Raw genomic sequence first — 26,670 nt, forward strand, 5'->3', positions numbered from 1 at the left:
TTTGACACAACATAAATTTACTTCCCCATGAAGAAAATGCTACTTCGCATGCTCAAGAACCAAGAACACAATAAAGGGTCATATTTTCTCTTGTTGAAGGCCCCCCATTTTGGCTTAAGGCTTCATCTCGTGGAAGGATAATGACTAGAATTCCAGAATTTCCATCACCAATTACCAGCCACAAGATCAAATCTGCAATATGCTTTGCAATCACTCAATCTTTCTGTCTTGCATATCTCTATGGTGTGCACATATCATAACATCCTGATTGTTGAAAGAGCTCTTAACCACTATATCATGTTGGAGAAAAAGATAGGACTTGAATTTTGGCAAATCACAACTTTGTAAATCTCGTTTAAATCTTGCAGAGGATGCTTTGTTTTGTGGGATTTACAAAATTTATAAGATAAATATTAGAGAAGATTAAATTGGCAAATTTGATTTCCTTACCAATTTAACTTCCTAATGAATAATGCAGCTAAAATCTTCCAGTTGATTATAGATGACAAATTTGTCATCAAGAAATAATGGTGTACCAGCAATATCAGAGGCCATTAATAATGTTAGTCCAACTGTATATATTTTCAATCATCAAAGGGAGATAAGAGAGATTCCGAGAGGTTGGGGGAAGGCCAAAACCAACTCATTACTACATAGGGCCAAAATGTGACATTTCACCTAGTCGATGGAAGCAGAAAAACTTCACATATATGCATTTTAAATGCTTTCTTGTATCAATTATTACTTAATGCTAGCCTGGACAAGAACGCTGATAATAAAATATATTTTTTCTCATATCACCTATCTTTGATACTTTCCTCTGAAGAGGCCTTCATATAGAAGTTCCATGCTAACATCGCAGCACCTATTGCTGGTTCCAGCTGCAAATCAGATTACAAATCAATAAAACTCCATTAACATCTCATTAGAGGAATCATTTTCACAGGAATATCTAAAAATAGCATGACATTGATTTATTTATCAGCAAGTACTGCCATTAAAAAAAGACCCAAGAAGCCAACAACATTGCATACGTGGAGGTATCATAGTTGTTGTGCAAGTCTCCTGATCAATCACATAAATAGTATCATAGGTCTAACCTTTGCTTAAAAACAAAAATAGTATCAATATTTAAATGGCTCTGCCAACTGGTATGTTGCACTGCCAAATTCTTATGCGGCTTTTCCAAATGCACCTTGTGATATTTAATTAAAAGCTATGTAAAATGTCTCTTATACCATGTTTTAACTCTAGTGTATATTCATCTAAATGTAGTAGTGTTACATCATGATTAGATGTACCAGTGCTACACCATGATTAGCTGGACAGCACTCATAGAGATGCCTGAAGATATGGTGACTTCCCTATTAGTAACCAAGATTGTGCTATGTCAGCATTTTACTGCTGCATAGCTGTGACACAAATAATGCAGACAAGATACCAATGCTATGCAATGTTTAACAATTCAATATCGTGTCGTCCTAATGCATCAGAGTCATTCAAATTATGCAATGTGGTCACCAGTGCTGGTTCCGTACTAGCAAAATTAGTGTCACATCCCCAGACTGCCCTTGCAATATGTAGTAAGATGGCACAATAGATTATAGTCTTAAAAGAACAATAATATGTTTAAAACCACTAATGAAGGATGATAAGTAAAATGTAAAGATAATAATTCTGCTACCAGTAAAATGCTCAAGCCTCAGATGAGGAGAGAGAAATGCAAATAAAAACTATGAAGTCTGCAAAATAAACTTTAATAGTACAAAAGAACCAGAAAAAAGAAGAGAGACAACTAAAACACTAAAAATAGTCCAGGAAAGGCAAAAGAAAATAAGATAAATGTGGTGTGCTGAAGTCAGCATCCCAAATAGACTTGATCCAGAACATACTAAAAACATTGAATCATAAATCAAATTGGCTTCTTTGAAGATTATGGTAAATTAACTTTAAGTGATGATCAAAAACCACTAACCACTTCAGCTGGTTACTCTATCAAAATCAAGGCAGATCAAGTACCATTCTCAAGTCCACAGTTTCACGCAAAAAATACTGACTAAATGCCTAGAGCCAATGTTGCACGAAGCGGGAGCGAAGCGGAAGCGCGAAGCGGAAGCGCGGAGCGCGGAAGCGTCATTTTCCAAAAATCTAGGGAGCGAAGCGTCCGCGGAAGCGTCTGCTATATATATATATATTTTTATATATTTTTTTGCATTTATACTCAAAACAAACATCCCAAATACCAAATTAATTGTAGAAGACATGAAAACATGCATATTTTTGCATAAATCAAGATAGATATGGCATCCATGATTCCATTGTAGTTACTAGTATGTACAACAATCATCTATATTCTAGCTATTACAAACATACATCAAATTTTTAAGCATATTATAAAACATAAAACTATAAAAAGTATTAACCCGCGTATATGAAGACCTAGACCTTGCTGTAGCAAAACCGTGAATTGTAGGAGGCTTGAGGAGGAACCTTAAGGCTTAAGCCCCACCAGCAGTACATTGAATACCTAGTAGATCAGCATAGGTGGAAGCATAGTTGGACATAAGATCACAGTGATTTGAAGCAAGGTAAGGGCAACAAACTACATTAGCAAGAATTGCAGACTTTACAAGGAAGTCTCTCAGATCTACTCTCACAGTGTATTGATAATTTGATACTGCACCTCTGGAATAATTGGACGTTCGTTATATGGCTATGCTCTTGCTCCTGGTATGATTTACCAATAGTGTCATATGATCATTGGCATATGCTTCAGTATGATTCTTTGCATTATGACATTTGTTCATGACATCAATTCAATATGGACATGTCACTTGCTTCAGTCATATATATGTTATCGTTTCTCATATAGATCAATATTGGTATGGCTTCCCAATATTGGCAATGATGGGTATAAACCTATAAGCAGAGACTTCTTCATTCTTATATGCACTTAGCATTATGTATGGATATCACTGCTCAAATAGCTTGAGTATGGTATTGCTATGTTCTAATTACAGCAGTATATGAATATATAGAAGTGCATCCATCAGTTCAGTAGATGACTGCGCTTCCGGTTGCGCCACGCAATCCGCCCTTTTTCAATGTATATTCATTGAGTTGACATTGTATTCAGAGCAGTAAGACCGTATATTCAGGCTACAATGCTCAAGTTATATGGTATTAGGAATCCTATATGAGAATGATGTCATATTGGTGGGTTGCGTCCAGGTTGCGTCCAGGTTGCGTCCAGGTTGCGCGATTCCGGGGGGCCGCAACCTCAAATGGCAGGAATCGTTTTTTTAACCCGGAATCGCGCCACCTCAAAAACGGAATCGCGCTTCCAGTGTGGATTCCGGGACGCTTCGCTCCGATCCGCGATTATGGGTTTGGATCCGGCGGGGGGGGGGCGATTCCTGCAACACTGCCTAGAGCATATTCCATATTTCGTATTCTAATTGGAAGTTTTACAAGCCATTTTGTCACATTCAACCAAATGTCCTTGAATTTGGATCAACAATCATCCATTCACACTTTGCAATCATCGCCTACAAAGAAAAACACATGTCCTTTCCAGAAGTTCCAAGAATTCTGCCTTATATTGGCTAAAAGTCCTAATTTAGGTCCACATCGCACTTTCTTAGCTCAGACAATGCGATGACGTAGGCTGCATCAAAGGGAAAAGTGGCGGTCAGCGCAAGTTGCTTTCACTGCAAGTGCAAAGACCCTTGAAACGAGGAAAAAATAAAAAATAATTTCAAAGCTTTGGCTTCTAGAGGCTTCTATTGTGGAAATTTCCATTCTCTGTTACAGAGGTCCTAGAATTCCTACAAAAAAAAGTATAAGAGGAAGCTTGAGGGTCAGTTGGAGACACACCAAGATTGATCAGTCAGTTTGATTTTCTGGAGCGGGGTTTGCTGAGAGAAATCGAACAAGTGATCAGAGTTGCAGCGAGGGGCAATGAGTGCATAGCAGAGAGGAAAAGATAGTGCTGAAGAGCCAATGCAGAGGTAGAGGAGGCTAAGCAGAGCTAGCAAGAGCCACGCAGAGGACCAGAGTGATTGCGCAGACGCTTGCAGGGCCACCATGGGTGACGCAGAGGGCCAGAGAGCCAGCGCAAAGCAGCAGAAGGCTGACGTAGGGGGCTTCTGAGTGACGCAGAGGTCAGGAGGGTTGACGTAGAGCTTCAGAGAAGCGTTAGAGAGATTTTCGTGGAGTAGACTTGCTGAATATCTGCTTACGAAGAGAGGTATTACTGCCAAATTGATTTCTTTGTTGGGTGAGCCAGTTTGGCACCCTAGTTGTACTCAAGAAAGCTACTTAATAATAAAACCCTCAAAACTGCTGCACCAGTTTTCCCAAGTTGGGTTTTTCCGGGGATGATTGTCCAAAAATAACAGTGTCCCTTGTGTGTTTGTCTATTCTTTCAGTTGATGATCTGTAGATGGTTGAGACTGCATTTGTGTTTATTTTCAGTATTTATATGGTTAAATAACTTGTTAAGAAATTAAACAAGTAGGTGAAATAAACCAGATAGTGCAGGAAGAATTTCTAATGGGTTAGACTTAGAAATTTCAACATGGTATTAGAGGGTTGCAGATCACAGGAGAGCTGAAGGCACCAACTAAATAAGAGAATTTGTAGCAGAAACGGTTGTCCCGAGAAACAAAAGTTGTTCCTAAGCAGAAAGCAATAGAGAACGAGTGACGCAAAGGGTCTGCGTCATCATTTCAAGCCAAAGAGAGGGCCAACGCAGAAGCAGTTAAAGGCAAAATAGGCTCACGAAGACCCACGTCATCCTGCTCAGCCAGGTAGGAGTGATGCAGTTGGTTAGAGGAGCGATTCAGCCTTGCCAGGATTGCACAGAGCTAAGAGACTCAGTTTCTTCCGCTGCTGGGGTCTAGGGAGCTGTGGGCAGACTGGGGATTGTGAAGCTGGTGGGGTGTTGTTGCTATCGAAGTAGAATAATACCTAACAAGACAGAACCAAGGTAGAGGGAGTCGTTACATAGGTGGATTTCTAGCCAAGAAATCCAGATCAGTGTTGCAGGAGCAAAGGGGATCGGAGAGGAGCGGTTCGATAGTTTGTAGGAGGATTTCTAGAGGGAAATCGAGACTCAGAGGGAGTCTAAGAGAGAACTTCCAGGAAGGAAGTCGAGACTTAGAGAGAGTCGAGGAGAAAAGCGGAGATGGCAATGAACAAACTGAGGGATCAGGACAGGTTGGACGGGGCATCCAACTTTGTCATCTAGAAGGCCAGGATCCTGTCTGTTCTGGATAGACATCGTATCAAGGGCTTCGCCTTGAGAACTGTGGCTATCCCAGTTGACCTGGCTGATAATGAAAAGTATGAGGATGCAATGGCTAAGGAAAAATGCATAATCCTTGATGGGGTCAAGGATCATGTAGTTCAACATATTGCCGAGAAGAACACGGCAAAGGAGATGTGGGATACCTTGACGACATTGTATCAGGTCACTTTCATGCAGAGGAAGATGCTACTAGAGAATCAGCTGCGGTCATATCAGATGCAGAAGGGGGAGCAGATAGATCACTACCTCAGCAGGTTACAGGAGATTAGGGACCAACTGACTTCCATAGGGGCCACGCCAGATCAAGAGTTCATGGTGAGAACCGCTGAACGCAGTCTCCGAGGAGTGGGAGATATTCGTCCAAAGCATTTTGGGCAGAGCGACTCTTCCAGGATGGGAAGAGATGTGGGCAGCTCTTCTCCAAGAAGAGATCAAACGACTGACCAAGGCAGGAAGTAGCAGCAAAGGAGGTCGAATCAAGAAAGAGGAGGAGGATGTGGCTCTGGCATCTGTGGGACAAGAGGGGAAGAGGAAGAAGAAGGACATCTCTAAGGTGAAGTGCTTCCATTGTGGGGAGATGGGTCATTATGCAACCCAGTGTCCTAGGAAGAAGAATAAGGGAGAGGCTTCTAACTCCAAGGCAGCTAAGGCAGAGAAAGAAGTTGAGACAGATGACGACTGTGCCATGAGTGCTCATGCACCTCTAGAGAAGAGGTGGGGAGACATCGAGTTGTAGTTAGGAGGACTACAAGAGATGTGGAGCAAGATCCTTGAGGTATCCAAACTCTTGGATCATATCCGGCGACGGGAGCCCCGAGAGATAGTAGCAAGATGACAAATGTCGGTAGAAGCAATATGCGGATGGAGAGACAGAACAGTGCTAGAGTGTCGGGATCTGTAGTAGCACAATGAGGGTTGCAGCAGTGCGAGAAGCACAGACGAGGTTGCAGCAGTGCAGAAAGGCAAAAAGGTGTTTGTAGCAGTGCGAGAGGCACAAAGTTGTTGCAGCAGTGCATAGGCAATAGAGGGAGCACAAGATAGTAGCAGAGGGAGCTTCAACGTCAGGAGGGCTTCTAGCCTGTCAAGGATGTCAATAGTTGGGTAGATTAGTGACTTACTTCTCAGTAACTGAGTTGCAGTGTAGCAATAGCAGTGGTAGTGCTATGGGCAGCACGATGCAGCATGATGAGAGAGAGCTGCAGTGCAAATGCAGTGTTTGGAGAAAAGACCAACAACAACACGGATGCAGAGGGAGCTGAAGTACACATATGTAGTAGTGGCAGTCGTAGAGCCATGGGCAGCAGTACAGGAGGCAGCAGTGTAGAGGATGTTGGGCAGCAGGCCAAGCATCAACACAGGTATCGATGCCGGATGATCAGGGTGATGTTCAGTGGTGGAGCATTATAATAGCACACTCCTCGCTAAGAGGGAGTTTTGATTTGGGGTAGCATCGGTTGTGCCCTAGCCATGAAAATTGGTGGAGAGGCTAAAGCACATGAGCTCTCCAAGTCCCAGAAATGGTTTGGGGAAATTCCACCCGGTTAGAGAGATATTAAAATAATTAATATTTTTAATAGGTTCCTAAGTCTAAACTTAGGAAAATAAAAATATTAATGGGTATTAATATAAAACTGGTGAGAATGTTCTAAAGACATGGATCAAGCCAAAGCTAATCTTAGCCGTTGATTAGAGATTTAATCTCCACCGTTGAAGGCTCAATAGAAAAAGTATAAGAGGAGGCTTGAGGGTCAGTTGGAGACACCAAGATTGATCAGTCAGTTTGATTTTCTGGAGCGGGGTTTGTTGAGAGAAATCGAACAAATGATCAAAGTTGCAACAAGGGGCAGGGAGTGCATTGCAGAGAGGCAAAGATAGTGTCGAAGAGTCAGCGCAGAGGGGAGGAAGCTAAGCAGAGCCAGTAGGAGCCACACAAAGGACCAAAGTGACTGCGCAGAGGCTGGTAGGGCCAGTGTGGGTGACGTAGAGGGCCAAAGAGCCAACACAGAGTAGCAAAAGGCTGACGCAAGGGGCTTTTGAGTAACGTAGAGGCTAGGAGGGCTGACGTAGAGCTGCAGAGAAGTGTCGAAGAGATTTTCATGGAGCAAACTTGTTGAATATCTGCTTCGGAAGAAAGATATTACTGGTAGATTTATTTCTCTGTTGGGTGAGCCAATTTGGCACCCTAGTTGTACTCAAGAAAGCTGCTTAATAATAAAACCCTCAAAATTGTTGCACCAGTTTTCCCAAGTTGGGATTTTTTGGGGACGATTGTCCAAAAATAACGGTGTCCCTTGTGTGTTTGTCTATTCTTTTAGTTGATGATCTGTAGATGGTTGAGACTGCATTTGTGTTTATTTTCAGTATTTATATGGGTAACTAACTTGTTAAGAAATTAAACAAGTAGGTGAAATAAACCAGATAGTGCAAGAATAATTTCTAACGAGTTAGAAATTTCAACATTTTTTTCTTAGTTTTTACTTGTTTATTTATGTCATCAAGCAATTACACAATAGCAAAACATAGAGAACATAATGCACAAATGAAGAGACACCAAAAATTAGGATCCAAGCTAGGGCAAAACAATACAAGAGGGAAAACCCAAAAATATTTTTCTCTTATAGAATCGGATCAAAATGATATATCCAAGACCAAAACTATCACCAAAATTCCAAGTCCAACCCTCCAAATCACCTCCAAAGTTGAAAAGTCAACATAGGTCAAATTAGTCTTCTTGAAGCTTCGGCCCCTGAAGTTTCAGGCCTTCCTAAAATCTTGCCCCTAAAATTTCGGGTCTACAACTAGATTAGATTTTCAATCTTTTCTTCAAAATAATTCTTCCTCAAGTGTGCGCTCTTTCTTCCCTTCTTTTTCGTCCTTTTCTCCATAGTTAGGTGTAGAAGATATGTACAATGATAATGAATGAATGAGCTGCAAGGTGATTGAACTTTCATCTATATATATCTATCCAGGAAGTCGAATGGGTGGCTCTTGGAGGCCCATGCCAACTTGTTCCCAAGGAGGGTCGAGTTGACAACTTTGGTCTTTGGTACTCTTGTCCCCTTGTCCAATTGGTGGTTAACTTTGTATCTTAGTGCCGATCTCCTTTATTGGCTAGTAACTTTAGGAGTGTCACTACATGGGAAATCCCGATTTTGGTAGCGTGTTCCTGCTTCCCAACACCACACGCATCACTCCCATCCACTCATTATAACCCTTTTTCACATATTTCCCATTGGGGTCCACAAGGACTTAGCCTCCCCCTCCCCTTGCCCACACTTTGGGTCAGGCCTAGAACAATGCCCTAGACGTTGATGCAGCTAAAAAGAAAGTAAGAACCATAATTTGGCCACTCTCAACAAGAAAATGTACCATAAAATCCAAAAGATGGCCTGGACATACAAATTTAGTATGTGGGCAAATCCATCATGAGCTCTAGCCCTATAATCATGGCCATCGCCCTTGTTCCTAGGGACCCTCATATTGGCCCCCTGCATCATTAAGGAACCCATGATTGTCCCAACCCTTAGTGGGCGATGAAATGTCCAACCTTAACGAGAGTATTCACCACTATATCATTTACATCATGCTCTCATCCCCTAGAACGCCGAGCAATTTTAAAAGAAAAATCAGTAAAAGGAAAAAGGCATATGAAGAAGGGTGGAAAAACAAAGGTCGAGGTAACTCATGTACCATGATTGCTCCCTCCTACATTCATATACCAAAGTGTGGGCTTCCCTTATCTTAGCTACCCTTGTACTATGGCATGTGGCTTAGAGCCTTTCCTTGATGCCCACTTTGTCCCATCATCATATCACATGACACCTGCCACTTGACGGATGTACCATGGACCAATCACTCCCTTAGAGGTTGAAACCACCTAATAGGGTCCTTGATTAACCCTCCCTCTTGAATTTAGAGACATCTGTACACTTTAAAGCCCAATATGGAAGGGCATAACACTATGATGTGTCCACTTGGTTCCATGGTTTGTAAGCTCATTTATTCAATTACATTGATGACTTGTTGTACTGAAGGTGAGGAGACGCATTAGAACTTATACAAGATTGCAAGTTGGTCTTCATATTGGGGTTTGGTCTCTCTATACGGGGTCCAAGCCCTCCAGAGGATCATATTGGCATTTGTAGGGTGTGCATTAAGAGCCATGGGCCTCCACTATCGCAGATAGCCATGCCATGGGATTCTTTAATACCATCCATTGCTCGCTTGTGTTCCACCTATTTGATGACGATGATGCACCTAGACCACCTTGCCCAACCAGCGACACACTTGGTAGTTGATCCAGGGCCCAAGGGGGTTGTGTCTCACCATGGGAGACAAAGGGAGGACGTGCATCATTGTTCCAACCCTTACAGACGGGATACATGCTTGATCGATCTACTTGGAGACTTGCGATGATGCTTTTGTGCCCCCACAACCACTTGCGAGCATCGCAAGTCATTTGCTTGGAGATCAAGGGGCCACCCCCTTTATCACTATATTTGGAGCCCTTCCACTCATTTTGCACATATTGGACTGCATTAGGCCTTTCAATGGCCCTCCTAACTATTTATTTATCATTTTGGCTTTCTTAAGAGGCTTATTTTCATGTTATGGAGCTATCTTGGTGGGCTTGTCACCAAGTAATGTTATTTTGTCAATTATTTTAGTAGTTGGGGCATCATTAGGCCTAATTAGGCAAATCAAAACCTTAGGGATGATATATATTGATGAGAAGATCATTTGATTCTCATCATCACTTGGATTTGTATCTTTTTCTTCTTGAGAATTTCTCTATAACTATTGATGGACAAATTGGATAGATCTTAATGCATTTCGATGTTTGAACAACTTTTCTTGGTCTTGGAGTTTCAATTTTCGCTCATGAAATCTGAAATTTCGCCCTAATGTAATGCGAATTTGTCAAATTTTGGGTTTGTGAGGGTATTTCATATATTGCATGTTTTGGTGTAGTGAATGAATATTCCTAGGGGTATATTATCTTCATAATTGCCTTGAGAAGTCATCAAATTGTTGGGATAAGAAGTATAAATCCTTTTGGCAACCTAGTTGCTGCTTTTAGGGCCATACGAAGTTGCTGAAGACTCCGTGATTGGGTAAAAGGAACTCCAAAGGTTGAAAACATAATGACTCCATTCTCCCAATAGACAAGGCACTGATCAATCCCTTGGTGATCACCTAGACAAATATCCTTTTCACCTCCTCTCATCTTTTCCAAGTCCTAACCCTAGAGGTCTTCTAGGGCCTAGTGCAAATTGCATTAGATAGCTCCTTTTCAAGTGCAAGTTCGTCCGCTACTACGATAGGGTTTTCTCTAGGTGCCCTCCAAGTTTCAACAAAACCCCGTGGCTAGATATTGAGATATCCTATGTCCCAGCCCCAACTCTAATTTCAACCCTAGTTTTCCTTAGTTAGTGGCTTCATTAAGGATAATTGCATTAACAACTCAAGTTAAATCTAATTTCTTTTATCCTCTTCTCTTCCCTTACTTGGTCAAGACCTTTTGTTTGAAGTTTCACCCTAAGCCCTTGACCTTGTTTGGGCCCACTTGGGCTTCTTTGTGGTCCCACACCCTTTATCACTCTAATTTCACAAGGATCATCTTGAAAACCCTCTTCTCCTAGGAATCTTAGTCTAGGGCCTCCCTTATCAAGGATTATCCCTCATCCCTAGCTCTAGGCTTCCCTTTCAGCCTTTCTTGGAGAGCCATATACCTTGCTTCTCGAGCAAGTAAGCTCTATCATCTGAGTCTCTCCTATGAACGGGCTCTTGAAATCACTATCTTGCTTAGTGATTTCCAATATACTGGGACTCCTCCTATAGGTAAAAGTCCATAAAGTGTAGGGGACATTGATTGAGGTGACAGTGGGTCTTTGTCCCATTGTTGCCACTTGGTCTGGTAGTTGCCTCTTTGGAAACCCTCTTTAGGACCCCTGCTAGATTGAGCGTTAACATTTTTGGCGTTGTTACCAAGGAAACAAGACATGTTTATGATAGATTTTTCGGCAAAAATCACATGAGAAACCATTTGTCGACGCGTTTTGAACCAACCAGTGTGGTTCATCGTCAGGACAAGTTGAAGAACAGATCCAGCTTAGCCTGTTTAAATAGCTAGAGCAGAGACACCAACGGTTACCTGGGCAAAAGGTTGACTTAAGGAGCAAGGTCAAATTTAGTTATATTAGGTATAAAGTAAATAAATAAATATCTAAATATATAAATGATAAATTATAATATAATAATAAATAAATCAAAAATAAATAAATATATATAAATTTATATATAAAAATAAAAATTTAGTTATATTAGGTGTAAGATAAATAAATAAATATATAAATGAAGAATTATAAAATAATAATAAATTATTTATTTATTAAATAAATCTATATAAATGAAGAATAATAATAAATTATTTATTATTATCATTGAGAGCAACCCTATTACTCCGAGGATCTATGGTCTCCCCAAGATTCATAAGGAAGGAGCTCCTTTGAGGCCCATCGTCAACACTATTGGAGGTCCTACCTACCTTCTTGCTAAGTTTCTTGCGTTAAAGCTTAAGCCCCTAGTTGGTCGTACGGAGTCCTTCGTTAAAGACTCTGCTTCCTTCATTGATGAACTTAAGGACATTAAGCTTGACCCTGGGGACATTCTTGTTAGCTTTGATGTTGTATCCTTGTTCACTTGCATTCCTATTAAGGAGGCCTTGGAGGTGATCTACCGCCTAACTGACCCTGACACAGCTAGGTTGGTTGAGATCTGCCTCACTTCCACCTTTTTCAGTTTTGAGGGGGAGTTCTTCGAGCAAACCTGTGGTGTCGCCATGGGTTCCCCCCTGTCCCCTGTTGTTGCCAATCTCTTTATGGAAGATTTTGAGTCTAAGGCTCTGAATTCTTCTCGTCTCTTGCCTAAGCTCTGGAAAAGGTATGTGGATGATACTAATGTCATTTGGTCTCATGGCCAAAAAGAATTAGATCTTTTCTTTGAGCATCTCAACAATCAATCCTCTGCCATCAAGTTCACTAAGGAGCAGGAGGTTGATGGGTGCCTCCCATTCCTTGATATTCTTATTTCAAGGAATGGTGATGGTTCCATCGCCCACCAGGTTTTTCGGAAGAAAACTCATACTGAACAGTATCTCCATGCTAGTTCTCACCATTTCCCAGCTCAAAAGATGGGTGTTCTCAATACCCTTGCTACTCGGGCCTTAAGGATCTCGGATAATAAGAGTTTTGAGAAAGAAAAATCCCATCTCCTTGATGTCTTTGTTGAGAATGGCTATAGTAGATACTTGGGTCAGAAGGCTTTCCGAAAAGCCACCATGAATTCTCTGACAAAAAGGGAACCGAAGGAACGGATTCCAGGTGTTCATCTTCCTTACGTTCAGGGACCACTGATAAGGTTGCAAGGATTCTCAGGATGCACAGTGTCCCCGTGACCTTTAGGCCCCTTAACACCATTCGTTCGTCCCTCAGATCAGTTAAGGATCCTATTGACCCCAAAGATATGAAAGGGGTTTATATGATCCCCTGCTCCTGTGGGACCCCTTATATTGGTGAAACCGGTCGCTCCATTAATCAGAGGATTAATGAGCACGCTGCTAACCTTAAGCATAGGAGAGCTAAGTCTTCCGCTTTAGCTGAGCATGTAGAAAAAACCAATCATCATGTTTGCATTGAGGAAGCTAGTGTTATCGCTAAGGTTTCGCATTTCCATCATCGGAAATTTAGGGAAGCTATTGAGATTGAAAAGAGACCCAACAATCTCAATAGAGATGACGGCTGGAAAATCAGCGGGTGCTGGGTCCCAGCGCTTTCTTCTTAGTCGTTTTTCCTGTCTCTTTTTATTATTTATATTTTTATTATTAGTACTTTTATTTACTATTATTTATTAGACAATTACTATTAAATATACAAATAAGAAACTATTAAACAATTACTTTATTTATTATACAGTTACTATTATTAATACTAATAATAAACTAGTAATCGTTTTTCGTGTCTCTGAATTTATTTATATTTATTTATTTTATTATTTATTTTTAATAACTTATTTCTATTATTATTATTTTGAATATTATTATTAGTATTTAGTTACTTAATAACTTAATTATTATTTATTATATTTTCAATTTTTATTTATTTATTTATTTATAAACTATTACTAGATACTATTATGTAGCAATATAATAAACGTTTATGAAATACTATTATTTAGTAATCGTTTTTCTTGTTATTATTATTTATTTATTTATTTTAATTATTATTTATTTATTTTCTATAACTTAATTCTTTTATAATTATTATTATTATTATTATTATTATTATTATGTATTCTATTATTATTTATTATTTCCAACATTCTTTCAGATCATTAACCCTTTTATTTGTTTAGTATAAAGAAAGGTCCGGTATTACTTTTAATATTTTTAACTAATAATATCAATTTTAATTATTCTTACATTTTTATTTTATTTTATTAATTAATTTTAATTTTATGTATTTTTATTTATCCACTTTCCTTTTAGTTTTTAATACCTATAACTAACTATAATTAATTTATTTTACTTTCTAATCCTTATTTCCTCTTCCTATTTATTTATTGGATTATTTAATTTATTTATTCTACTATTCTAATTTATTTATTAATTCTAACTAATTAACCCGTTGCGTAACTACTTCCCTTTAGTTTTACCTTACTAATGATACCATTTCTATTTTTTCATTTATATAAATTAAATAAATTTATATTTTTTCATTTATTTAATAAATAAATAAATAATTTATTATTATTTTTTAATTCTTCATTTATATATTTATTTAATAAATAAATAATTTATTATTATTTTATAATTCTTCATTTGTTTATTTATCTTACACCTAATATAACTAAATTTATATATTTATATATGAATTTATATATATTTATTTACCTTACTAATGATACCATTTATTTTTATTTTTTCATTTATATAAATTAAATAAATAATTTATTTTTTCTATTATATTTATTAATTTATATTTTTTCATTTATCTATTTATATATTTATTTATTTATTTAATAAATAAATAAATAATTTATTATTATTCTTCATTTATATATTTATTTATTTATCTTACACCTAATATAACTAAATTTTTATTTTTATATATAAATTTATATATATTTATTTATTTTTGATTTATTTATTATTATATTATAATTTATCATTTATATATTTAGATATTTATTTATTTACTTTATACCTAATATAACTAAATTTGACCTTGCTCCTTAAGTCAACCTTTTACCCAGGTAACCGTTGGTGTCTCTGCTCTAGCTATTTAAACAGGCTAAGCTGGATCTGTTCTTCAACTTGTCCTGACGATGAACCACACTGGTTGGTTCGAAACGCGTCGACAAATGGTTTCTCATGTGATTTTCGCTGAAAAATCTATCATAAACTTGTTATGGATCACAGAAGCCTCAACTCTACAATTGAATCCCTGCACGGAAAAGCCATTGCTACGAAGGTCCATCAATTTGAGAGGGCACGCTTGCAGGTTTCAAGGTTGAAGACTGATCTAGCTTTTCTTAAACGTTGCAGAGACTCCTCCGTCATCCCTGTCTTTGCCCAGATTAAGCATCGCCTTAACACTCCTCATAACCATCAGGTTTTCCTCAAGGCGAGCTTAGCGTTATTACGAGTAGAAATCAGCAGGGTTAGAAAGTCCTTGAATCAGGTTTCTCGGTTTCTGTTAGATTTGCATCTGGATCTTGGGAACTTATTTTCAGCCCCCCTTTGGGCCAGAATAGATGCATGTTCAGCTCTGAAATCCCTTCGGTTAGAGGAGATTCGAAAGCTGAATCAGGCTTCTAAGTTTCAAAGGCTTGCTGGTAATTCTGTTAGATCCTTGGGTGAGGTTTGCCGTAGCCGTGTCTCATCAGGCCAAATCTCAGCGCTCAAGGAATGGTTATCGGAGCGCTCAGGTGGGATCTCTGGTTCCCCTTCTCTGGAGATCGCAGCTCCCTTGGATGGAACCGGTCCTCTGTCCGATCTGCGTTCTCCTGTATTGAGTCCTGGTTCGGCGACGGGTTTTGATCTTGGTCACCCCTGCGCAGTAGGTGGCAGATCTTCCTTTGCACCTTGCAGATCTATGTGGAATTCTGAGGGGAAAGATCCAGGCGCCGGTATGGAGGGTTATATCTCCCCTGTGATTGTTGGTTCGAAGCCAGTTTCTCCCTTATCTGGTTTGGGATCTGGTTTTTCAGAGATCTTGGACCATAGCCTCCACCGCCCTGAAGAAAACATGGTTTCCCGTGCCTCCTGCGGTTCTGGGTTGGCTTCTCTTGTTAACCGGTCTCCCCTCTGCGCAGAAGAAGGCAGCGCTTCCATTGCCCTTCTCGGTTCGATTTCAAGTGCCAGCGTGGTTTCTGCGGGTTCTCCTGTCGCTTGCCCAGTCGAATGCAACGCTTCTCCTGGTGTTAATCTGGTTGCAGCGGACAGTAGCCTGGGTAAGCTTGGCTCGATTCCAGTGCAGAAGTTCGTGGCGTCGGCTCCAGAGCCCAGACCAGTATTTAGACCCTCTGATCCGGCGGTGGGTTCTATGGATTCCTCTGAAGTCGATGTGGCAGGCTGCGTTGTTGGAGCGGACTCCATTGATGGGAGCAATCAGGCGGACAATAGTCCAGTTAGTCATGGCTCGATTCAGTGCATCCGGTGGATTCCTCAGAAGTCGATGTGGCAGGCTGCGCTGTTGGAGCGGACTCCGTTGATGGGAGTATTCAGCATTCGTTCCCTTCTTTGTCTAATCAACTTGCCTGGCCCGTTATTTTTAATAAGAATTATCACTTCGAGAATAACTGTGAGAAGGAGAGCGGTTTGGTCATTAATATTGGTAAGGTTATTAATAAACATAGTAATAATTATGATAATTATAATATTGATAAGGTTATTAATATGGATAATAATATTAATATTAATAGGAATTGTGTCGATATTAATATTGATAATGTAATTAATAAATATAGTAATAATATTAATAATTATAATATTGATAGAGCTATTAATATTGTTAATAATATTAATTATGATAACAATAATAGTGTAGATATTAACAATTTTAATAATAATTCATTTAATAGTAATAGTTATAGGCATAATAATAATACTAGTAGTATTAATAAGATTTATGAGGATAGTTATATTCATAGTTCTTATGATAATAATTCTGGCAAAGAAAATATTATCAGTAATAATAATAATATGATGATCGAGATTAAGAAAGATATGAGGAATAATTCTAGAAAAGGATATAATAGTCATAGTATTAATAGTATTAATCTTCCTCCTTCCTCTCATAACAAGGTGATCAATCTTTCCAGTTTCTCCTTTCCCCCTGGCGTCTTTAAGGTTTTGAGTAAAGGGATAAATTTTGCCTTAGCCCCTAAGAAGATCCCTGTGGATGATATTATTTGTGACATAGAATTTGGGATCAGAGGTTTACCTGATAGGATCAAGGATACTATTAGGCAAGATTGTGTGGTTGTCCTAAGAAAGGCTAAACCCCCTAAGAGCAACCGTAGCAAGGAAGAGTCAGCAGCTCTCAGGTCCTTAAACCAGAACAAAGATATCATTGTTCTTAAGGCTGATAAGGGTGGTGTTGCTGTCATCCTCAACAGGGCTGATTACCGCAGCAAAATGTTGGATCATCTTCTTAATAGTGGTAGCTACAAAAAGCTTCCCAAGAATCCTTTAAAGAAGGTTTCTAGGAATGTGGCTCTTGCCATTAAATCCATTAGTTCGTTGAGTTCCCTTCACCATAAACTCATTGAGAGCAACCCTATTACTCCGAGGATCTATGGTCTCCCCAAGATTCATAAGGAAGGAGCTCCTTTGAGGCCCATCGTCAACACTATTGGAGGTCCTACCTACCTTCTTGCTAAGTTTCTTGCGTTAAAGCTTAAGCCCCTAGTTGGTCGTATGGAGTCCTTCGTTAAAGACTCTGCTTCCTTCATTGATGAACTTAAGGACATTAAGCTTGACCCTGGGGACATTCTTGTTAGCTTTAATGTTGTATCCTTGTTCACTTGCATTCCTATTAAGGAGGCCTTGGAGGTGATCTACCGCCTAACTGACCCTGACACAGCTAGGTTGGTTGAGATCTGCCTCACTTCCACCTTTTTCAATTTTGAGGGGGAGTTCTTTGAGCAAACCTGTGGTGTCGCCATGGGTTCCCCCCTGTCCCCTGTTGTTGCCAATCTCTTTATGGAAGATTTTGAGTCTAAGGCTCTGAATTCTTCTCGTCTCTTGCCTAAGCTCTGGAAAAGGTATGTGGATGATACTAATGTCATTTGGTCTCATGGCCAAAAAGAATTAGATCTTTTCTTTGAGCATCTCAATAATCAATCCTCTGCCATCAAGTTCACTAAGGAGCAGGAGGTTGATGGGTGCCTCCCATTCCTTGATATTCTTATTTCAAGGAATGGTGATGGTTCCATCACCCACCAGGTATTTCGGAAGAAAACTTATACTGAACAGTATCTCCATGCCAGTTCTCACCATTTCCCAGCTCAAAAGATGGGTGTTCTCAATACCCTTGCTACTCGGGCCTTAAGGATCTCGGATAATAAGAGTTTTGAGAAAGAAAAATCCCATCTCCTTGATGTCTTTGTTGAGAATGGCTATAGTAGATACTTGGGTCAGAAGGCTTTCCGAAAAGCCACCATGAATTCTCTGACAAAAAGGGAACCGAAGGAACGGATTCCAGGTGTTCATCTTCCTTACGTTCAAGGGACCACTGATAAGGTTGCAAGGATTCTCAGGATGCACAGTGTCCCCGTGACCTTTAGGCCCCTTAACACCATTCGTTCGTCCCTCAGATCAGTTAAGGATCCTATTGACCCCAAAGATATGAAAGGGGTTTATATGATCCCCTGCTCCTGTGGGACCCCTTATATTGGTGAAACCGGTCGCTCCATTAATCAGAGGATTAGTGAGCACGCTGCTGACCTTAAGCATAGGAGAGCTAAGTCTTCCGCTTTAGCTGAGCATGTAGAAAAAACCAATCATCATGTTTGCATTGAGGAAGCTAGTGTTATCGCTAAGGTTTCGCATTTCCATCATCGGAAATTTAGGGAAGCTATTGAGATTGAAAAGCGACCCAACAATCTCAATAGAGATGACGGCTGGAAAATCAGCAGGTGCTAGGTCCCAGCGCTTTCTTCTTAGTCGTTTTTCCTGTCTCTTTTTATTATTTATATTTTTATTATTAGTACTTTTATTTACTATTATTTATTAGACAATTACTATTAAATATACAAATAAGAAACTATTAAACAATTACTTTATTTATTATACAGTTACTATTATTAATACTAATAATATACTAGTAATCGTTTTTCGTGTCTCTGAATTTATTTATATTTATTTATTTTATTATTTATTTTTAATAACTTATTTCTATTATTATTATTTTGAATATTATTATTAGTATTTAGTTACTTAATAACTTAATTATTATTTATTATATTTCTTTATTTATTTATTTATAAACTATTACTAGATACTATTATGTAGCAATATAATAAACGTTTATGAAATACTATTATTTAGTAATCGTTTTTCTTGTTATTATTATTTATTTATTTATTTTAATTATTATTTATTTATTTTCTATAACTTAATTCTTTTATAATTATTATTATTATTATTATTATGTATTCTATTATTATTTATTATTTCCAACATCTTTCAGATCATTAACCCTTTTATTTGTTTAGTATAAGGAAAGGTCCGTTATTACTTTTAATATTTTTAACTAATAATATCAATTTTAATTATTCTTACATTTTTATTTTATTTTATTAATTAATTTTAATTTTATGTATTTTTATTTATCCACTTTCCTTTTAGTTTTTAATACCTATAACTAACTATATTTAATTTATTTTACTTTCTAATCCTTATTTCCTCTTCCTATTTATTTATGGATTATTTAATTTATTTATTCTACTGTTCTAATTTATTTATTAATTCTAACTAATTAGCCCGTTGCGTAACTACTTCCCTTTAGTTTTACCTTACTAATGATACCATTTCTATTTTTTCATTTATATAAATTAAATAAATTTATATTTTTTCATTTATTTATATATTTATTCATTTATTTAATAAATAAATAAATAATTTATTATTATTTTTTAATTCTTCATTTATATATTTATATATTTATTTAATAAATAAATAATTTATTATTATTTTATAATTCTTCATTTGTTTATTTATCTTACACCTAATATAACTAAATTTATATATTTATATATGAATTTATATATATTTATTTACCTTACTAATGATACCATTTATTTTTATTTTTTCATTTATATAAATTAAATAAATAATTTATTTTTGCTATTATATTTATTAATTTATATTTTTTCATTTATCTATTTATATATTTATTTATTTATTTATTTAATAAATAAATAAATAATTTATTATTATTCTTCATTTATATAGATTTATTTAATAAATAAATAATTTATTATTATTTTATAATTCTTCATTTATATATTTATATATTTATTTATTTATCTTACACCTAATATAACTAAATTTTTATTTTTATATATAAATTTATATATATAAATTTATTTTTGATTTATTTATTATTATATTATAATTTATCATTTATATATTTAGATATTTATTTATTTACTTTATACCTAATATAACTAAATTTGACCTTGCTCCTTAAGTCAACCTTTTGCCCAGGTAACCGTTGGTGTCTCTGCTCTAGCTATTTAAACAGGCTAAGCTGGATCTGTTCTTCAACTTATCCTGACGATGAACCACACTGGTTGGTTCGAAACGCGTCGACAAATGGTTTCTCATGTGATTTTCGCCGAAAAATCTATCATAAACTTGTTATGGATCACAGAAGCCTCAACTCTACAAACAAGACATGTATCTTGTTCCCTTAAGACGTTATCAACATATCATTCTTGGCGACTCCATTGGAAGAACGAAGTCCTAGTTCTTCATTTGAATTTCAAACTTAATGCTTGAAGGGTGAGGCAAGCATCTATCAAGGTATTTCAATTCACCCTAGTGACTCCACTTAGGTTTTATATGCATGATCATGAAGAATGGCTGATTATGGGAAGAACTTATACATGACCTTGAGAGCCTTTCTAGGTTACGAGAAAGACTGGATGAGTGGAATGAGTTTTGTGAGCATATAGTAGAACATAAGGATGAGGATTTCTTGCTCAACTTCTATAATAAAAGCAAGCTTGACCTCTATAATGTACAATAAGAAAATGAAGAGAGTCCTTTAGATTATCTCTTTAGTGAGCTCGTCTATTACACTGGGGCATTCAACTCCTTGTGTCATGCAATTAAAGAAAAATATGGCTCATTACCTGATGAGGATTTGGATGTTGAGTTAAGCTTTGGAGTATCCATATTTTGTCAATGTTTCAAATCCCAACAGGGATTTGGATGACCAAGACGACCAAGAGAGTGAGGAAGATGTGGATGAGTTGTCAATTGAAAATTTGGAAATTAACAATGATGAACCTGAAAGCATCTCCCCCCAAGAAGAAGATGAGGATCTTGATCCTGAAACCCTCCGGGTTTTGCAAGAAAGAATGGTTGAATATGAAGAGCCTTGCAAATGGCTTATGGCCGGATATAACAGATATGTTCTCCCATCTATATGAGCAGGCAAAGAAGCTCTATATTATGAAATGTGAATAACAAAAATCCCTTAAAGGACCTCTTCCTTTAAGTATTCTACCAAACCCATGTAATGGATACCTTAAGATAGTATTCTTCGAGAAAAGAGGAAAGAGGAGGATCTCTCTCTACCTAGCAATGAGGATGATTCTAAGGATAAGCAAGAAAATAAGAACCTATTGGGTACAAAGATGGTATAAATGGGAGCCCTTTAAAAGTCCACAAGGATGATGAAGTGGGACCTTTCATTCAAGAAAGGGCGCCTGAAGATATGGATATTGTAGCTCCCTGTGAAGATGACATTTATGATTTCTCATGCATTAATGAGGCAAAATAGGATGTCGACAACCGTCATTTTCACAGTGACCCTATTTATGATACCAACAAGAAAAATGAGATTGAGGATGGTTCTCACTTTCTTCAGGGCATTACTTACAATGATATACCTATTCACACCAATGAAAGGGAAGATCATTATTTTCCCATATATGAATAAGGTTTGTGGGAAGTAGGTAGCCCCATTTATGATACCAGTGACGACCCTAAAAAGAGCCCTACTTTCCCTTGCCTTCTCCAAGATCCAAATGGCCCTTGTTTTTCCCTTTCTCATACCATCACCAATATTGATGTACCCTTTCCCCTATTGAGTATGATGTTGAGGAAGAGCCACTCATTAGATGTATCCCTTCTCCCTAGTCATACCCTCAAGACTGTGAGCACACAAATGTTTCCCCTTTTCAATGTGACCATCATATCAAGCGACTCGTTTGTTGTGTCTCTCCTTGTCCTGGGTCCCCATTTCCTTCCCATCAGGACCTTGAGGTGATCACAAAGCATGAAGTTACGAACAATGATCATGATAGGGATTTCTTGAGCTTAATCATTCATTCCTCCATTTTATGCTTACAGGAGAGGCTTCGAACCTCTAAATTGGTATCTTTCCCCTCATCCAAGACTCCTTTTTACATCATATGGATATCGTGTTGACCCGCCTCCCACCTGCAACATCCTCCATGTGATTTGTTTCTGTGTTGGATTTTGGATCTGTTGCATGAGTAATCATATAGGAAGGCATGTTTATATCGATCTAATGATATGTTGGTTGCATTGGCTCTATGTTTACACTTAGATTTTGCTTGAGATAATATGCATGTTAGGGTAGGATGCATTGCATGCTAAATTTCGCATTAGAACAGACATCATACTCTTTTACCATGCTAGAGTAGGTGGATTTAGATTAGAATTTGCATTTAGAATTAAAATTTTATTTTGTTGATTTTTATGGCCTAACGTAAACATGGGTGATCATAAGTCACCACAAAAACATGCTGCCCCATGTGCTTAGTCTTTGATGTGCAGGTAACAAGTCTACGGTCCCAGGAGATTGCTGGTGTTCTCATGACCTCCCTATTCGAGTACGTTTGTGCACTCTACTGAGAGCTCATGTCCCAGTTGGAGCCAAATGTTACCCACCACTCATGGGTGACACCCATAGGAGAAATTTTTCTGCTAGATGGTCCTCAACTCATAGCCTCTTGCAGCCACTAGATAGCTCGATGTGCCACCATCTCCGCCACCTGAGCCAACCATTATGATTCCTTGCCCATTTGTCATGATCATATGTTTGAAGGTAGGCCTTCCAACCCCGAAGGTATGGCTTTCATTATGTAGTTGGATATTTTGCTTACTTATCATGGACACTTCTGGGCATGGATTAGAGGGGGGATTTGGTGGAAAGAATGGGCTTGGTTTGCACTCTTGTCCCCTCATCCAATTTGATGGTTAACCTTGTACCCTTGTCTCATGGGATCTCCTTTATTGGCTACTAGCTTTAGGAGTGTCACTACATGGGAAATCCCGATTTTGGTTGCATGGTCTTGCTTCCCAACATCACATACATCACTCCCCTCTGCTCATTATAACCCCTTTTCACATATTTCCCATCCAGGTCCACATTTGTTCTTTAGGACCACAAGGAGTTAGCCTCCCCCTCCCCTTACCCATACTTTGGGTTGAGCATGGAATGATGCCCCAACGGTTGATGCAACTAAAAAGAAAGTAAAAAGCATAATTTGGCCATTCAACAGGAAAATGTACCATAAAATGCCAAAGATGGTCGAGACATACAAATTTATTACGTTGGCAAAAACAATCTTGAGCACTACCCCTATCATCATGGCCATCACCCTAGTTCCTAGGGCCCTTGATATTAGTCCCTTGCATCATTAAGGAACCCATGATTGTCCCAATCCCTGGTGGGCGATGAACTGCCCAACCTTAAAGGGGGTATAAATTGCTATATCATTAACATCATGTTCTCATCCCCTGGAGCCTCGAGCAGTTTTTAAAGAAAAATCAATAAAAAGTGAAGGGCATATGAAGAAGGGTGGAAAAACAAAGGTCAAGGTAACTCATGTACCACAGTTACTCCCTCCTGCATTCATATACCCAAGTGTGGGCTTCCCTTATCTTAGATACCCTCATACTATGGCATGTGGCTTGGAGCCTTCCCAGATTCCCCACTCCTTCCCATCATCATATCATGACACCTGCCACTTGATGGATTTACCATGGACCTGTCACTCCCTTAGAGGTTGAAACCTCCTAATAGGGTCCTTGATTAACCTCCCTCTTGAATTTTGAGACCCCTGTACACTTTAAAGTCCATTACGGAAGGGCATAACACTATGAAGTGTCCACTTGGTTCCATGGTTTGTAAGCTCATTTACTCAATTACATTGATGACTTGTTGTATTGAAGGTGAGGAGACACATTGGATCTTATATAGGATTGCAAGTGGGTCTTCATCTTGGGGTTCGGTCTCCCTAGATGGGGTCTAGGCCCTCCAGAGGGTCATATTGGCATTTGTAGGGTGTGCGTTGAGAGCCATGGGCCTTCCCCCTAGCAGAGAGCAGATATCTATGCCATGGGCCTTCCCCATAGCAAAGTGTAGATAGCTATGCCATGGGATCCTTTTGTACCTTCCATTGCTCAATCGTGTTCCACCTATTTGATGATGATGATGCACCTGGACCACCTTGCCCAACTAACTACACACTTGCACCACACACTTGGCAATTTATCCAGGGCCCAGGTGGGGTTGTGTCTCACCATGGGAGACAATGGGAGGGTGTGCATCATTGTTCCAATCCTTACAAATGGGATACGAGCTAGATCGATCTACTTGGAGACCCATGAGGATGTTTTTGTGCCCCCACAACCACTTGGAAGCACCAAAAGTCATTTTCTTGGAGATCAAGGGGCCACCCCCTTTATCACTATATTTGGAGCCCTTCCCTCATTTTGGCAAATATTGGAGTTTACTAGGCCTTTCAATGGCCCTCCTAGCTTATTTATCATTTTGGTCCTCTTAAGAGACTTATTTTCATGTTATGGAGCTATTTTGGTGGGCTTGTCACCAAGCAATGTTATTTTGTATACTATTTTATTAGTTGGGGCATCATTAGGCCTAATTAGGCAAATCGAACCCTTAGAGGATGATATATATTGACGAGAGGATCATTTGATTCTCATCATCTCTTTGATTTGTATCTCTCTTCTTGATAATTTCGCTAAAGCTATTGATGGACGAATTGGATAGATCTTGATGCATTTCGATGTTTGGATAACTTTTCTTCGTCTTGGAGCTTCGATTTTCTCTCTTGGATGATTGGATATACTCGCTATACTTGTAAGTGCTTCTTCTCATGGTTTATCTTCCTCTCTTGAATACATGTCTAGTGTATAGAATTTTCGCTCATGAAATCATAAATTCTACTCTAATGTAATGTGAATTTTTGAAAGAATAACTTTGGCGTAAATGTGAATTTGTCAAATTTTGGGTTTGTGAGGGTATTGCATATATTACATGTTTTGGTGTAGTGAATGGATATTCCTAGGGGTATATTATCTTTATAATTGCCTTGAGAAGTCAACAAATTGCTGGGATAAGAACTATAAATCCTTTTGGTAACCTAGCTGTCGCTTTTAGGGCCATACGAAGTTGCTAGAAGACTCCTTGATTGGGTAAAGGTAACTCCAAAGGTTGAAAGTACAGTGACTCCATTCTCCAAATATACTAGGCACTGATCAATCCTTGGTGATCATCTAAACAAATATCTTTTTCACCTCCTCTCCTCTTTTCCAAGCCCTAACCCTAGAGGTCTTCTAGGGCCTAGTGCGAATTGCATTAGGGAGCTCCTTTTCAAGTGCGAGTTGGTCCACTACTGTGCTAGGGTTTTCTCTAGGTACCCTCCAGGTTTCAACGAAATCCCGTGGCTAGATCTCGAGATATCCTATGCCCTAGCCTCAACTCCAATTTCAACCCTAGTTTTCCTTGGTTAGTGGCTTCATTAAGGATCATTGCATCAAAAACTCAAGTTAAATCTAATTTCTTTGATCCTCTTCTCCTCCCTTACTTGGTCAAGACCTTTTGTTTGAAGTTTCACCCTAAGCCCTTGACCTTGTTTGGGTCCACTTGGGCTTCTTTGTGGTCCCACACCCCTTATCACTCTAATTTCACAAGGATCATCTTAGAAACCCTCTTCTCCTAGGAATATTAGGTCTAGGGCCTCCCTTATCAAGGATGATCCCTCATCTCTACCTCTAGGCTTCCCTTTAAACCTTTCTTGGAGAGCCATATACCTTGCTTCTTGAGTAAGTAAGCTCTATCATCTGAGTCTCCCTTATGAATGGGCTCATGAATCATTATTTTTCTATCATTGATATATCATTTTTAGTGATTTCCCATATACCGGGACTCCTTCCATCAGTGAATGTCTGTAAATAGCAGGAGACATTGGCTGAGGTGACAATGGGTCTTTATCCCATTGTTGCCACTTGGTCTAGTAGTTGCCCCTTTGGAACCCCTCCTAGGACCCCTACTAGATTGAGTGGTAACAAGCTAGTTTGTAGTCGATGTGATGTGCCATTCATATCTCCGCCATCTGCATCATTCATATGTTTCTTGACCCATTTGTTAAGAGCACATGTTGGAAGGTGGGCTTATGATCAAAAGGTACTTTATTCATTCTGCAGACGAGTGCTTATGCTTGCTTGTATTTGGGAATTTTGACATGGATTATGGGGTGACTTGGAAGAAAGAAGGGTCTTGGCCATAGTCTTGTTCCCTCACCTTAAATGAGGGGTTATTTTTCTATCCTAGTCTAGTGGGACCTCCCCTAATAGCACATGGCTTTAGGAAGGGACACTGCTTGGTAAGCCATGATTGAAATAGCATAGCTCCATCTACTTACAATAATCTTTGGGTTTCCATGTAGCTTTTGAATTGTTTCCATAAATGCAGTAGAAACTGTACTGGCTTTAAATGGATGTGATAATGCACAAAAGTGTGCATACTTGGTAAGTCTGTCAACTACCACCATGATGACACTCTTTCCCTCAGAGTTGGGTAAACCTGTGATAAAATCCATTGAAACCTCCTCCCAACGTTGGCTTGGAATGGATAAAGGTTGTAATAGACTCGGTGTCTTAGTTGTTTCAACTTTATTTTGTTGGCAAACCAAACATTCTGCCACAAACTTTTGAATATCTGATTTAAGGCCATCCCAAAAAAATTCCTTCTTAACCCTGGGGTAAGTTTTTAGAAATCTTGAGTGCT

The 26,670-nt window shown here is 38.5% G+C and overlaps 1 protein-coding gene across 1 annotated transcript in view; it reads right to left on the reverse strand.

The window, feature by feature from the left end:
• The window catches only part of LOC149226193 (Actin-like ATPase superfamily protein), a 275,955-nt gene continuing 249,285 nt past the window's right edge, over window positions 1-26,670 (reverse strand). Inside the window, exon 7 of the mRNA XM_089377426.1 lies at window positions 1-881. Coding sequence (XP_089233552.1) covers window positions 798-881 — 84 coding nt within the window. The 3' untranslated portion in view covers window positions 1-797. The remainder of the gene's footprint in view (window positions 882-26,670) is intronic.

Source organism: Pinus tabuliformis, chromosome J, assembly GCF_031772625.1.
Source record: "Pinus tabuliformis cultivar Carrire ecotype Pingquan chromosome J, CPIR1, whole genome shotgun sequence".
NCBI classification, from domain to species: Eukaryota; Viridiplantae; Streptophyta; class Pinopsida; order Pinales; family Pinaceae; genus Pinus; species Pinus tabuliformis.